This window comes from Chironomus tepperi, unplaced genomic scaffold (assembly GCF_022539635.2).
Source record: "Chironomus tepperi strain 1889 unplaced genomic scaffold, CSIRO-AGI_Ctep_v1 contig_93, whole genome shotgun sequence".
NCBI lineage: Eukaryota > Metazoa > Arthropoda > Insecta > Diptera > Chironomidae > Chironomus > Chironomus tepperi.
In genome coordinates, this window is record NW_027226215.1 from 20,320 (window position 1) to 35,332 (window position 15,013).

Genomic DNA, 15,013 nt, shown 5'->3' on the forward strand with positions numbered 1-15,013 from the left:
TTTGTATGGTACAGTGAAGAAGACTTCCAAATGCTTTTATCCAGCATAAATACGTTATGTTTAGTTGGTGGGAAGTTCCGAATTCTTACGATTTTAGGTCCATCACGCAGCACATCGTCTAGTGTCAACATGTAACTAATCACCTCTGTTCCTTAAATGCATAGTGCTGCATAACGTTCAACATTTCTTTGTTATCCATAAATGGTCTAAAAGTATTTCATTTAAGGATTACAACAGCGCGGATTTGGTTTTACTGTAATTTGTGGTTTCCATTACCAAGCGCTGGTTTACAACTGATACTCACTGTATCTTGTTCACTTCCATACAATCGAAAAATAAACAAGTAATTTCCATAAAGAATTGATATTACCGAGATAAATTCCATTTTTTGCTAATTGTTAACTAATCTTTTAAGTGCAGCTCATAAGCTCATTATAATAAATACATTTATTATTCTTTTTTGCATTGAGCATATCCAGTTATACTAAATTATGAATCAAATAATGAAATTTATGTTATAAGTCGATTGAATTTGTTATTCTTGATGTTGTGTTTATCCGTTCCTTATTGTTATTACAGTACAATTGTACATCCTACTGTGAAGACCTCAGTGGCATCAAATAATAATTTAATAATTCAGTTTAATAGTTAAAATTATTTCATCGATTATGCCATAAAATTAATTTTATGTCCATAAATTGGATGCTACGACTCTGAATATTGCGGCAATAAATTCACTAAGACATTCATTGAGAAAGTTATATTTGACAACTTATTCATGCCAATTTGACTTTTATTGTGGCAATTTGTGTTATGGGCTTTTGATTATGGTAAATTTTATGTTGTTAATAATTTTCGGAATGTCAGCTACTAAGCAATAGTATCCTGGGGAATAAATTTGTGATTTAGCTGACATTCGCATGACTTTATGATTCAGTCGAGTGGAAAGTATAATAATGTAATGGTCAGTATTTTCACGTAATTTATAGACTATTATAGGAATATAACTGTCATTTATAATTCATTAATTAAGGTCATTTAATTACCTTTACTACAATTTAATTCAAATTTTGTCAACAAAATCTACATTTTATTTATTTACCGTCTTATCTTGCGACTTATCAGCTTGTGGACCTTTTGAATGTTTTGCATTCAGTTTATATTCATCGGATTTCCTTTTTATTCCTGCCAGTAAAAGCGACTTCTGTTTATTGACTGAATTTGAATCCTTTGAATTTACTTTCTGCTTCGTAAACAATTCATGGCGTTTCTGTAAATTGTGTAAATATTTAAATGGAATTCTCTTCTTAAATATCTAACTGCTTACTACTGCTGTTTCTTCTTCCTTTATTTTTGCTGATTGACGTCTGAAATTCTCAATTTCTAGAGAATCTTGTTCCTTTATTTGCTTTTCAATCATCAATTTCATTTCTGACACGTTTTTCAAATGATCTGCATCTTCTTCATCAATACCGACTATTGATTTAAATGATTCCTTCCATGCTTGTGCCTTAATTTCTTGTTGTTCTTTAAGTCGCAACTTCAGTGGCCTTAAATCTTCAGATTTGGTTTCTGAAAAAATTCCTTTAAAAATTTTGATCAATTCAATGTATAACTGCTTACCTTCAAACTTATTGACATTTAAGGCTTTCTTCCAATCATCTTCACGTATTAACTTCTCTATATCTCTTTTAGTAAAGCTCATTTTGATAATTAATTAAATGTGAAAATTTGCATGAAAATTTTTTTCACTCAATAAATATTCAGCGGAAAATTTAAATTTCTTAAGTTCGTTAAATTTTATATTGCAGATTTTATCATTTTTTAAGCAGAAATCGAGCCTACATTGTCGTTGATTGAGGATATTAAACACTATTAGCCTGAAATTTATCAAAATTCTATAAGAAAGTAAAGTCAAATGAGTTAAAAAGTATAAAAATTAAATTTCTTTATTCAGCGGATCAGTGGTTACTCAGCAGCTTTGAAAATTCAAAATCAAAAAAGTCGTTTACATTGTTCAAATCGAGAAATAACTGTAGTTGCTCATCAAAACAATTGAGAAAGGTCAGTAACATTTAGTAACACCTTAATTTGATAAGTTATCTCATAATAACTGATAAGCAATAAATGTCGACAACAGTTATTACTTAATTTTCCTTCTTTTTCTTTTTTATCTTCTTGGCTATTGGATTTTCATTCTTTCTCATTATTCTCTTCATAACAGGAGCCTTAATTTTCTCAAAAGCAGCTCCAAGCAACAATTTAATAATCCATATAATACAATGGAGTATAACAATACCGATTAACACAAAATCAAGCATGTATTTAGTCCAAAATGGAATTTTCTTTCCATTGTATTCCAAATGTTTTGTTCCATTGTGCTTAATTACATACTCGACCCACCAAACAGCCTTATCAACAGGTCTCATTGGCTCGTCCTGAATGAAGCTTTGTAAATTCAAAACATTATCCTTACAATGTCCATGCATAGCTTCGTCAATAGCTTGCCGTAAGTTCTTTTCATCCAAAAATTGAATATTCAACAAAACCCCAACATTTAAATTTTGTATCCTTATACCATTTGCACCTTGATCACCAAAAAATGGAATAACAACCATTGGTACGCCTCTATCAATAGATTCTTCAACAGAAAGCTGTCCACCATGTGTAATGAATAATTTGATTTTGGGATGTGCTAACAAATCGGCTTGAGGCACCCATGGTGTAATGAATACATTATCTGGTTTATCTGTCATCTCGTCCAATTCCCATATCCAAATTACATTATACGGTAGAGATTTGAATACATTTTTGAACGTACGAACAAATGACTCTTGTAAATCTGATGACTTAATAGCTGATCCAAAACTCATGTAAATTATAGACTTATCAGATTGATCAAGGAATGTTTTTAATGCTCCATCTTCAATTTCTTTCGGTGGCTGAACATGCATAAATCCTATTTGAATTGTTGTCGGTACCATTGGACGTACATATTGCATGGCTGGATGAGTATTGATTAATAACAAGTCAGTCTTCTCTTTCAATTCTTGTGAACTTGATTTAATGTTTGGCATAAATTTCTTAATTAATTCATCAAATTTCGTATGGAATTTATTCTTGTAGTAGAAATTGTAAAATATATAGAAATGCCATGCATTAAATCTCTCTTGGAACGTCAATTGATTTGTCGTAGGAAGTAAAACATCCGGATCTCTTATTGGATTTGCATTATTTCCCATTGCTTCATGATATTCTAATGTAACTTCTGTTGCTGAAATGCCAATAAGTGGTGCATTAAAATATTCAGCAAGTGCATACCATGGAGTATGTCCAACATGTTCCACAATTACTGCATCGAATTTCTCATCGCTATTTCTTAAAAGATATTGAACATCTTCACTTTGAAATTGCTTTTCGAGTATCTCAAACTCAAAGTTGTACCATTCAGACAGTGAATCTAATTCAGTTTTTACTTCCTTTGTGCTCATCGAGAAGATTGCTTTCTTGAGAAGTTCATGGGAAAAATGCATGTCAATTTCTGTTGTGTTTCTATGATCCCGACCAAGTTGTGGATCTGTCGATACAATTGTCAATTTATGTCCACGATCTTCAAGTGCTTCTGTTAATGTTCTGTATACTTTTTGATGCCATAGTGTTGGAACTGGAAATATTGCAAGGATATTAGCTCCATTGATGATATTTGCAGTTGACAGGAGATAAATTAATAAAAATTTCCACATCACAACTTTTTAATTCTTCCACGTTTCCTTCTAAACTGAACATTTATCAATAATATATTCCGTACGTGTTAGTAGAATCAATATCAGCATTTGATAAGCTTATCGTTATCAATAAAATGCTACTTAATTTTTATTTTTGATTTTTTATTAAATTGAATTGTCAACTTCATCAAAATATGTGTGTATTTATGCAGCATATGCAACATCCACAACACAAAAACCTTCATAAATATTAATCCCAGTCATACAAACAGAATGAATGAAACCATAAATAAAATATCAAATGAAATCATCTGAAAACTGAATGCATGACAAGACATGTGTAGGACGACAAATCATTTTTATTATTTTCAGTTCTTCTCTATTATTATCAACTTCATTTTATATTCCATTATATTCAGTGCAAAAGTGCACCAATGACTATATTTCATACATTTGAATATAACAATAGGGAAACATGTTGCACCTGCACAAAAATATTTTCAATAAATTACTTTCACTCGAAAATTGATATTTTTCATTTTGGTTCTGTTTCTCTTGTGCTCTACTCTAGTTTTGCATGGACTGAAGATTTTGAAGATGTTTGTCGAGTTCGTTTTAATATTGGCAAAGAGACAGGCTGTCTGAATGGTTAGTTTGATTTAGACATAGTTGAAAACCCCTTTTCAAACAAAGGTTCATTTTATGTTCAGTCTGTTTTTGAACTCGAAAGAATAAACATTATTGAAAAGAAATAAAATCCGTAAGAAGTTCTAAATTACAATTTCACAATTTCAAGAGCCAAACTAAGCTGCTTGATTATCGTTCTATACTAATTTTGACGAGTAAATAAAGTTACTAGCAGAAAAACTCAAAGTTGACTATGTTTAATTTAAAATTCATAGTAAATTTCAAACTATAGACCTAGAATTAGCTATTAAAGAACTGCTATTAAGAACTGGATCTAGATAGGATCATTTAAACCCAAAAGATAAACTTCTAAAATTAATATTATTAACAAAATTCATTTTAAACTCAAAAAAAGCGCCTCAAAACCAAAATTCATCACCGATAGTTCTTCCAACCCATTTCACATTTCCAATAATAATAGAGGAATTAATTTTGTGTATGTCAGGCTGAATGACAATTTATTATGAGAAAAGGGTGCATTAAAAATCTACAATAATCTGTTGATGGTTGTTTAATGCTGAAAAAAAGGTATTGTTCAAATGCAATTATGTTGCTTGCTATGCATCTCCTACACACATATTTATATTTACCCTACTAATTACTTGGCATATCTGTCATTCAATATATCATCACATTAGTCAAGCCATTTAATCCACATCATGTATATACGTTCGTTAATGTACATTAATAATGAAATTTATTCATGAGGTACTTTTATGACAACTTAAATTTTATCAGGAAGCTAATACCTTTAAATGCATTCATGCCATGACTCTCAATTGAGGATTTACATAATTCTGACCGAAGGTTGTGTTGCCGTTCAATTTTTATGAAACTCATTCAGTAAATTTAATTATTAAATCAATCATTATACGTGATTGAGATGCTCAATTATGCGTTTCGGCACGCTCGCGCCTACACTTTTGAGCGATGAAATTGAGTTTTGTAGGCAGGCAAGCAGCAATAATAAAGAATTTATACCACTCTATTGTTATCGAATGATTTTTATTTAAATAATAAAAATAATGCAATTTATTGGTTTTTCGATCGATGATGATTTGAGATTATGTTTAGAAGGGAAGTAACTGGAAGTCGTGATTGTGAATAAGTTTGTTGTGGGATGGATATAATGAATGGTTTTATTGGTTAGTATGAGCAGATATTGAGGAGCAATCAATCATGTCAGTGGTTTCCATGCATTATGTTGTGTGAACCCTTGTCATACCGAACACACTCTATATATAATAGATTGAGAGTTCGATCTTCGGTAGGAATCAAACCAAGGTACTCAAAGAAAATTGATACAGATATCGGATATGTTACCTAACCACTCGGTCACATAGGCCTCATTCTCGCATTAGCAGATTCGTCTACTTATATATGACTTGATACCCCAGATTCCATTCTGCTCAGACACCACACTACCTGCTACACCATGTTAATTGAACTCTATTCATAAAATAATTTTCACGAAAAAGAGTAAACTCATTGATTGATTTCCAACGTTATTGCAAGTCAGCATTTTACGATCCTTGTTGATTTTCCATTTAAAAATTAATTACTCATTTTTCGTGAGTCAATTAGTAAACAAAAATCGCAGACTTGATTAAAATTGATCAATTAATGCCATGTTAATGCACAAATTAAATCAATCATTATAGACAGAACAAACATTTTTGACAAATTGGCGCCTTTTAAATTGAACATGCTGAGAAGTGGATTAATTGTATTGTTTTCTAGATTCTTGACTTGTCAACATATTAGTGTCAATATTACAAGAATGTAGTGCAGATAAATGTCTCAGCAGTTGTCTTATTAAGTTGTGGGTAGACAAGACTTCATACCGCTTTATTGACGTAAACAAAAGTGCTTTAAATCTACCGAAACAAAACAAAAATACTTTGTGGACAGCATGTAACTTTTATGAGAAATTTACAAGCTCATAAGTTAAACAATGCTTTGACTTTGAAGTAGTAGAAGAATTAACTAATGAAGATGATTCCAGTTGCTAGGGCGGCTTTGCCAATACCTTGCAATCTGAATTTGCTGTTTTATAGCATTTCTGAATAAAAATAAGCATGGAATATACAACGGAAATTTTTAGTTCAAAAAAACATAATTTTAAATTGTTATTTCAGATATTTATGACATTACATGGTGAAGGTCCCGCATATTTAATTTATTGGTTTAATTATTAATGAAAGTATGCCAAGCTAATCTGCAGCACTCAAAAGCTGCCACTTTAGAATTAAGTAAGAACTTTGATAAGGGCCTTTTTGATATAGTACTCATTCAAGAGCCTTACATGAAGGACAATACTGTCAATTTTCACACTCAAAATGGCAAGGTTCTTTATAATCAGAATAACGGCAAGGTGAGATCCTGCATTTTGCTTAGTAAGAACTTAAAGTTTTTCATGTTACATCAGTTTACGACAAATGACGAAGTTGCAGTAAAGATAACTTATAAAGACAAGAAGGGGGTGAAGCGGATATCGTTTTTTGTAGCGGGTATTTCCCATACGATGCGACCTCAGATCCTCCTAGTCCCAATATTGTCAATTTAGTTGATTTTTGCTGCACAAATAGGTTGAATTTTATTGTTGGATGTGACGCCAATGCACACAATGTAATATGGGGTAGTAGTGACACTATTAAGAGGGGTGATAGCATCCTGGACTTTGTTCTTGTTAAAGAACTAATTATTTTAAATGAAGGTAATGCTCCCACCTTTGGAAATAGTATCAGAGAAGAAGTGATTGACATCACTTTCTCAAACAGGGCGGCAAGTAATTTAATCAGAAATTGGAAGGTCTCGGAAGAGCCATCTCTTTCAGATCATAGGTATATTAACTTTGAAGTGGAATCATTCGTGGGTGAAGGAGAGATTTTTCGTAATCCGAGAAACACGGACTGGATAGGTTATAAGGGCAGCTTAATCAGCAATTTGCAAAGTTTAGAACCGAGAATTTCAACTCAAAGAGAAGCTGAGATTCTCTCTTGCAAACTAAATGAAGCCATAATTAAAGCATACGAGAATAATTGTAAAATTAGTAAGCCTTTTAAGTTTGGAAAAAACAACTGGTATAATGAAGAATTAAGTAAAATGAGGAAATTAGTAAGGAAAAAATGGAATCAAAGTAGGAAACTAGTTAGGCTAGGTATGAGTATAGAGTCTGCTTCTTTAAAGTCTGGTTACAAAGAGCTTTTAAATAACTACAGCAAAGCTGTAAAGGAAGCAGCTTTCAACTCCTGGAAAAATAAATGTGACGAAATTGAAAGTTATGAAGAATGTGCGAGAATTCATAAATTAATGGCTAAAAGAAATCTAAGCACAACAATTGGGGCTCTAAAAAAGACTGACGGTTCTTTCACACACAGTAGCAGTGAAAGTCTTCAGTTGTTATTGAATACGCATTTTCCGGGCTCTGTTATTATTGATAGTTCAGAAAATGCCAATGAAGAAAAAATAAATTGGTCGAATGATGATTTTCTGCCGAGCAATATTATCACAGAGGAAAAGATAGGATGGGCAGTAGGGTCTCTGAAGCCTTTTAAATCTGCGGGGGAGGATGGCATTTTCCCAGTTTTATTACAGAAAGGTTTGGCTCAATTGATGACCTTCATGGTCAATTTATTCAGGTTTAGCTTAGAAACAGGATACATTCCCAAATTATGGAGAAAAGTTAAGGTCGTTTTTATTCCTAAGCCAGGCAAAAATACTTACGCGGAAGCTAAGTCGTTTAGGCCCATCAGTCTCATGTCCTTTCTTTTGAAAGTTTTAGAAAAGATCGTTGATCGTTATATAAGGGATGAAATTTTGACTAATTATCCTTTATCAAAATATCAATACGCTTATCAACCGGGAAAATCAACGGATGCTGCTTTACATAGTATAGTGTCAAGAATTGAGAAGGGATTCATTGACAAGGATTTCATGTTAGGGGGGCTGGTCGACATTGAAGGAGCTTTTGATAACACTCGCTTTGATATTATTACCAGAGCCCTACATAGAAGGGGTGTCCCCGACACTGTTATAAATTGGATCGACAACATGCTAAGAAACAGAATTGTGCAGGCATCTCTTAATGGAGAAGTAGTTTTTATAAGAGTTGGTCGTGGTACACCGCAAGGTGGCAACCTGTCTTGCATCTTGTGGTCATTAGTCATAGATGATTTATTAGTAGAACTTAATGAGTCTGGTGGTATCTTTGCTCAAGGTTATGCAGACGATATTTTTATTCTAGTCAAAGGAAAATTTACCAGCACGGTGCTGGATATTTTTCAAAGGTCTCTAAATATTGTACAAAATTTTTGTGACAAGGTTGGACTGTCTGTTAATCCAGCAAAAACCACGGTGATACCATTCACCACAAAGCGTAAACTTGATTTAAGTTGTCCAACAATGTATGGGCAAAGAATTGAATTCAGTTATGAGGCTAAATATCTAGGTATTTATTTGGACTGGAAGTTAACCTGGAACTTGCATGTTGATTTTATTGTTAACAAGGTTATGAAATCTTTTTGGGCATGTAGAACTATAGTTGGAAAAAATTGGGGTTTAAAGCCTAACATGATGTATTGGTTATATGAGCAAATCATACTACCAAGAATATCATATGGATGTGTTGTCTGGTGGCACAAAATGAAACAGATAACAGCTTCTCAGAAAATTGAGAAACTGCAAAGAATAGCGGAAATAGCAATTACTGGCGCATGGAAGACTACGCCTAAGGTGGCTCTAGACAGAATGCTTGAGCTTCCACCTCTACGTTTTAGAATTGAGGCCAAAGCTCAGACAAGCGCAAGTAAACTCGTGATTAACAATTTATGGGTGTATAACTGGATTTTCACAGGTCACATGGAGCTAAATCATTTTCTTAGAGGAGTAAACTTGTATACGCTAGAATCTGATCATTTAGCGTCCAATTTTGTTTTTAACAAATCATTTAAGGTGATGGAATCAGACTTTATTGAGAATACATCTAATGACTTGACTGACGAAAACTACCAATTTGTGTTTACCGATGCATCAAAATCGGGGAATGGGGTTGGAATTGGGTTGTTCAGCAAAGATCTAAACTTTACGTTATCCTACAAATTGCAAGATCATGCTTCTGTCTTTCAGGCAGAAGTACTAGCAATTGGTGTTTGTGCTAAGTACTGTCTAGATTTGAAGTTAAAAGGTAAAAGGCTATGTTTTCTTACAGACAGTCAGTCTGCTCTAATGTCTTTAAGTAAACAAGAAGTGAAATCAAAAACGATACTGAACTGCATGTCCAGTTTATCAGCTTTAGGTATTGAAAATGAGGTAATCCTTAGATGGATACCGGGTCACAGTGGAGTAGTAGGCAATGAGGAGGCTGATCGATTGGCTAAGGAAGCTGCTATGAAGGAGTCACATGATCTGACAGTACACTATCGATTTAAAATCCTAAAAATGGAAATTCAGGAATGGCTGTCAAGACAGCACTTTAGGATATGGAACACACACGAAGGGGCAAATACAGCAAAAAGTCTAATTGGTCCAAAGAATAAAAACAAAATATCAGATGCCCTTATACTGTCAAGGAAAGACTTAAGCATCTTAATAGGTGCTCTAACAGGACACATGAGTATCAACAGTTTTCTTTTTAAGATGAATTTAACTAATGATAAATCTTGCAGGTTTTGCAGTAAAGACGAGGAAAGCATTGTTCATATTCTATGTAAATGTAGGACACTACGTCGGCAAAGAGTTAAGCATTTTAATTACGAGCAAATCGGTATTGAGATGATATGTAAACAACGCTATGTAGATATAGTTGGCTTTATCAAGGACACTGGAATTTTAAACTAGCAACAATGGGATAGTACAACAGATCGATGATCGCAGTGCTTCTTTGCTATCTAGCAAACCCAACAATTCATTCTATTCTCTATTCTAAACAATGCTGCTTTCACAAATTGTATAACTTATGCGTGGAATAAGATTGCAGATTAAACGAACTTTTGATCTCTTTAGTGACCTCAATAACCATTTCTTAAGCCTGCATAAGTTGTGAAACACTCTTGCTTTTGTATGCAAATAAAGTGACTTTTCCGGTTCACACAAAGGTCGTTGTCTTCTGAGATAAAAAACATTTGATTGCTAGACTTAAGCTCGTAAAAAAACAGACTCACTTTTCATGCTGTAACATCTCTCAAATCATGCAAATTATCAAGTTCAACCGGTTTTGTTTGTTTTGATCCACAAAAAAGTTTGTCTCATTTCTCTCTCATCTTAGAAGATGTCTTTGAAGCATCATTAGACATTTAACACTTGAACGATTCGCAAGTTTTAATATTTGACAAAAAAATAATAATCCAGATAGGAAAATGTCAGAGCTCAATTCGGTCCAAAGGTTTTATAAGGACAAGACGATCTTTATTACGGGAGGAAGTGGATTTATGGGAAAAGTGTTGATTGAGAAGTTGCTGTATTCATGTTCGGAAGTGAAGGAAATAATTGTCCTTATGAGACCAAAGCGGGGAAAGTCAGTGAACCAAAGAAGAGATGATTTTGCTAAGTTGCCAGTAAGTGATTTGTGATAAGAGACTTAAATCTTCAATTTTGTTAAAAACTTGAGAACGAACTAAGCTACGAAGCATTTTGCCTAGCAAAACAAGCTTAATCCAGAAGTCGAAGTCAACATAATAGGTCAAACTCAATTTGACTTCGACTGCTGGATCAATCCTTGATTAGTGCACAGCATAAATTGCCTTCAATTGAATTTAAACCTTAACATTTCTCTATAACCTTAATTCTAGTGTTTCCGTCGAACAGTCGAGGAGAAACCAGAGATGATGAACAAGATTACCATAGTCAATGGCGAGATATCATTGCCACACTTAGGACTCAGTGAAGAAGACTTAAAATACGTCATTGAGCGATCTGAGATAATTTTCCATTTGGCTGCATCTTTAAAACTTGAAGCTACTCTCCGTCCAAATGTACTTATGAATCTTACAGGAACACAGAACGTCATTGACGTAGCTAAAATGACGAAGAATCTGTTATTAATGGTTCACACATCAACAGCTTTCTGTAATGTCGATCATGCTGTTGTTGATGAAAAGGTTTATGATTTTCCACATCGTCCAAAGGACATTATAAGAATGGCTGAATGGATGAGTGAATCAGCAATGGCAAAAGTTCAGCCTGAAATTCTTTCTTTCCATCCAAATACTTACACTTATACCAAAAGATTAGCTGAGATTTTAGTCCGCGATGAGTTTAATGAAAGCAAGCTACCACTCTGTATTGTTCGACCTAGTATTGTGACCCCGAGCTTCTGGGAACCAGTTATTGGTGAGTTTTGATATGTTTTTATGTTTGCAACCTTGATTTCATGGATTTTTCTATAGGATGGGTTGATTCATTGAATGGACCACCAGGCATTACAGTTGCTGCAGGAAAAGGTGTTCTTAAGAACAATTCTAGTTAATCCTGATGCACATTTTGAGGCAATACCTGTGGATATGGCATGCAATGGATTATTAATGTTCGCCAAAAAACTCGGAACAGACACTGAAAAGTAAGCGTGATAAAACCGGTTCATCAATAAAAATAAACAATTTTTTATCTTTTCTTTGTAGACCAAAAGAAATTCCAGTTTGTAACATCACGGCTCACGAGAGCTCCAAAGTCACATATGGCTACATCTTTGAGCAAGGAGAGAAACTAAAATTTGACATTCCATTCTCGCAAGTTATGTGGTATCCTAATACAAGAATTACACAAAGTAAACTGTATTATGCTATCAATGTCTTTCTGTTCCAATGGATTCCTGCGTACTTTATTGACTTTTTGATGTTTATATTTCGGCAACCTCGATTGTAAGTCAAATGTTTCTGTTAAATGTCCTGAAACTTGATTTTGATTAATTTGTAACTTTTAGTATGGTTAAAGTTCAGAAGAAAATATCTCAAGGAATGGATGCTTTGGAATTTTTCACAATGAACGATTGGCATTTTAAGTCTAAGAATTATATTGGACTAGTAGGAATACAGGATAGAGAAGAATGGGAAATGTAAGTAATAGAGACTTAATTATTAATTTTAAAAAATTACTTGACAAATTAAGAACTTAAAATGTATCAAAAGTCAATCTAGTCATTTAGATTAATAGTGGATGAAATGAAATATCTTCAAGCTTTGCCTTTGTCAAAATTGAAACAGTATTCTAATTTAAAACAGTTTATTCAAAATTATTGACACAAGACCTTGCAAGGATGATAATTTTAACATTTACAATTTTTGCGACATTACCTGAAATTCATTTCTTCTTATTGAATTGAATGATACACACGTCTTAGCCGATTTTTGGAAAGTGATGCAACTGATGCATCTTCTTAAGTGTTTCATTTCATGGAGGTTGTGAATTTTTAACATGCCTTACATGCAAATGTATTTTTACTTTCAAATCATTGAGTAATCATTTGACTAAGTTTATAAATAAGATGCAAATTGCTAAAAAATAAATGGACAATTAATTGAAGAAATTAGGCAATTTTTGCAAAAATTTTCACATTTATTGAATTTTAATCATTAATGGACTTATTTAATTACCTTTATTATTAAATTAAAGTCTTAGTTATTAAACAATGTAAAATCTCTTTGAATTGTTCATTAATGGTTTCCAAGAAAAATTGATTCCGGTTTAAATTTTGTAACATTTTCAAAATTTAAATTTAAATTAAAAAATCGCAATTTTACGACTTTGGATTTGAAAGATTTGTAAAAATCACAATCAAACTCTTGTTTAAGTTAAATTTTCATTTTGTCTTGAAAATTCAAACAAAAATCATTCAAAAAACTTTTTCATTCATTGCACTAAGCTCAAAACTTTAAAAATAAATTCCACCGACTTAGAAATAAATCTCTAAATATAAATCCAAATCGTCAGACTTAAAAATAAATCTATCGACAGTATTAAATCGTTCGATCAAAGTTTATTTTTCATTCATTCAAGTTGAATGATACAGATCTAAAACCTATTAACTTGAATGTTTGTTTTCGTAGATTTTACAACCGCATAAAAAGTCTCATTAATCCGCAATAAAAAATCAAGATACTGAATGAATTTAAATTTGCTTTTGAAAAAAGTTTATAGTGCATATCAAAATCGTTTGCTTCAAGTAAATTGTTAGGATAGGTCAGTTTATGTATAAACAATCTAATGAATTGATGATAAGTTTTGTTATGTGCTTTGAGTTCATTCAACGGAACAAAATATTCGTATATTCGAGAAATTTTGGAATTGGCAATAATTTTTCAAATTAGTCGTTCACTTATTACGTTAAGGAAGAGGAAAGGAATGGTAAATGCGATTTAAACAATAGAAATTCAATTGTTCATTTGCGAAAGATGTTCGTTGTTCTGTAATCAGACAGTGATCGCTAATTTCATTTCTATGAAATGACGCATTAACCATGAAGATAGTCAACGTTAGATGATTCAATGATAAAAATAAATTCAATATCAACTGTTAATTTGGAAATTGGTGCAATTTATGGAAAATATGTCCAAAAATATTTCATACCTTCATCTTCAAAAACAAGTGGCCTTCTGTTAGCTTTTAATCGCTAGCACAAGCTATTTTTCATTTCAAGATTCATAATTGGTTATACTGTTGTTTTTAGATGCTTCCTAGTTGAGTAGTTTAATGTGAAGCACTTTAGTATAATTAAAGAAAGTTAATTAAAATTTGAATATTTTCATTTTTGCGTAAAGTTTGCAAAACTGTTAAAATATGTACAAATCTAATTAAAATACTATAAACTTTAATTTTCAACATTAGGTTCCTCGTCGACGGAAGAAATGTCGGAAACAATGATAAATACATGTTGGATTCGTCGATGGGAATTCGACGTTATTGTGCCAGAGATTCAATAAAAACTCTTCGTAGCGCAAAAATTACTATGTACACGTAAGTAAATATTGAAATCAGAGTTCGATATCAACCAGGTTTGGCAGAATCTGAGATTCAGACCAAATTCGTCTGACCAGATTCGGACTCCAAATTCCGAGTAGTACGGACTCAATAGAGCTCTGCATTTTAAATTGTTCTTAGCATAATTCATTATTAACCATACCCATCTTTTATTTTTCATGACATCTACAAAAATTCCTCCAGTTTGTGGGTGATCGATTCCATGTGCAAAATCTTCTTCTTCTACTGGGTGATAAAGACAATTCTTACATATTCCGGTCTGCTGGATCACGCGACTGTATTCATACATAGAGTTAATGATCATTTTACAACCAAATTTACAACAACGTAAACAAGTTGGACTTATTTTAGTATTTTCCCACATTTACTATAGTCCAACTGTAGTCTCATTTTGTCATGACGTAATTACTTACCATGGTGTTGTGATCTTGAAATTACAATTTTCTTTTATTAGCGTCTTCTTAATTTTAACTTTTGCTTTGTTATTTATTTTCTATTTCATCACAAAAGTTTAACACTTTATCTTATCTTATGTATTTGTAGATTGCGTTAATTATTTTGTATTTAATTAAAAAGTTAATAAAGATGAAATTTTAATTACGTGAAGACTATTTAGATGAATTTGTTGT

General features: G+C 32.4%; 2 protein-coding genes and 1 pseudogene across 2 annotated transcripts; 1 reads left to right on the plus strand and 2 right to left on the minus strand.

Annotated features, from left to right (window-relative positions):
- Positions 1-814: 814 nt before the first annotated feature.
- LOC139087069 (PSME3-interacting protein-like) lies at positions 815-1,737 on the minus strand. Its single transcript, XM_070635764.1, has 4 exons — positions 1,624-1,737; positions 1,328-1,572; positions 1,103-1,270; positions 815-885 (listed from the first exon to the last, which is right to left on the minus strand). The coding sequence occupies exons 1-4, from the start codon at positions 1,703-1,705 to the stop codon at positions 871-873; spliced, it is 510 nt and encodes a 169-aa protein (XP_070491865.1). The 5' UTR covers positions 1,706-1,737; the 3' UTR covers positions 815-870.
- A 186-nt stretch (positions 1,738-1,923) lies between these two features.
- On the minus strand, positions 1,924-3,792 carry LOC139086967 (UDP-glycosyltransferase UGT4-like). Its single transcript, XM_070635632.1, has one exon. It carries the CDS (start codon positions 3,741-3,743, stop codon positions 2,148-2,150), a length of 1,596 nt encoding a protein of 531 aa, XP_070491733.1. The 5' UTR covers positions 3,744-3,792; the 3' UTR covers positions 1,924-2,147.
- Positions 3,793-10,704: 6,912 nt separating this feature from the next.
- On the plus strand, positions 10,705-14,995 carry LOC139086898 (putative fatty acyl-CoA reductase CG5065; annotated as a pseudogene).
- Positions 14,996-15,013: the final 18 nt, after the last annotated feature.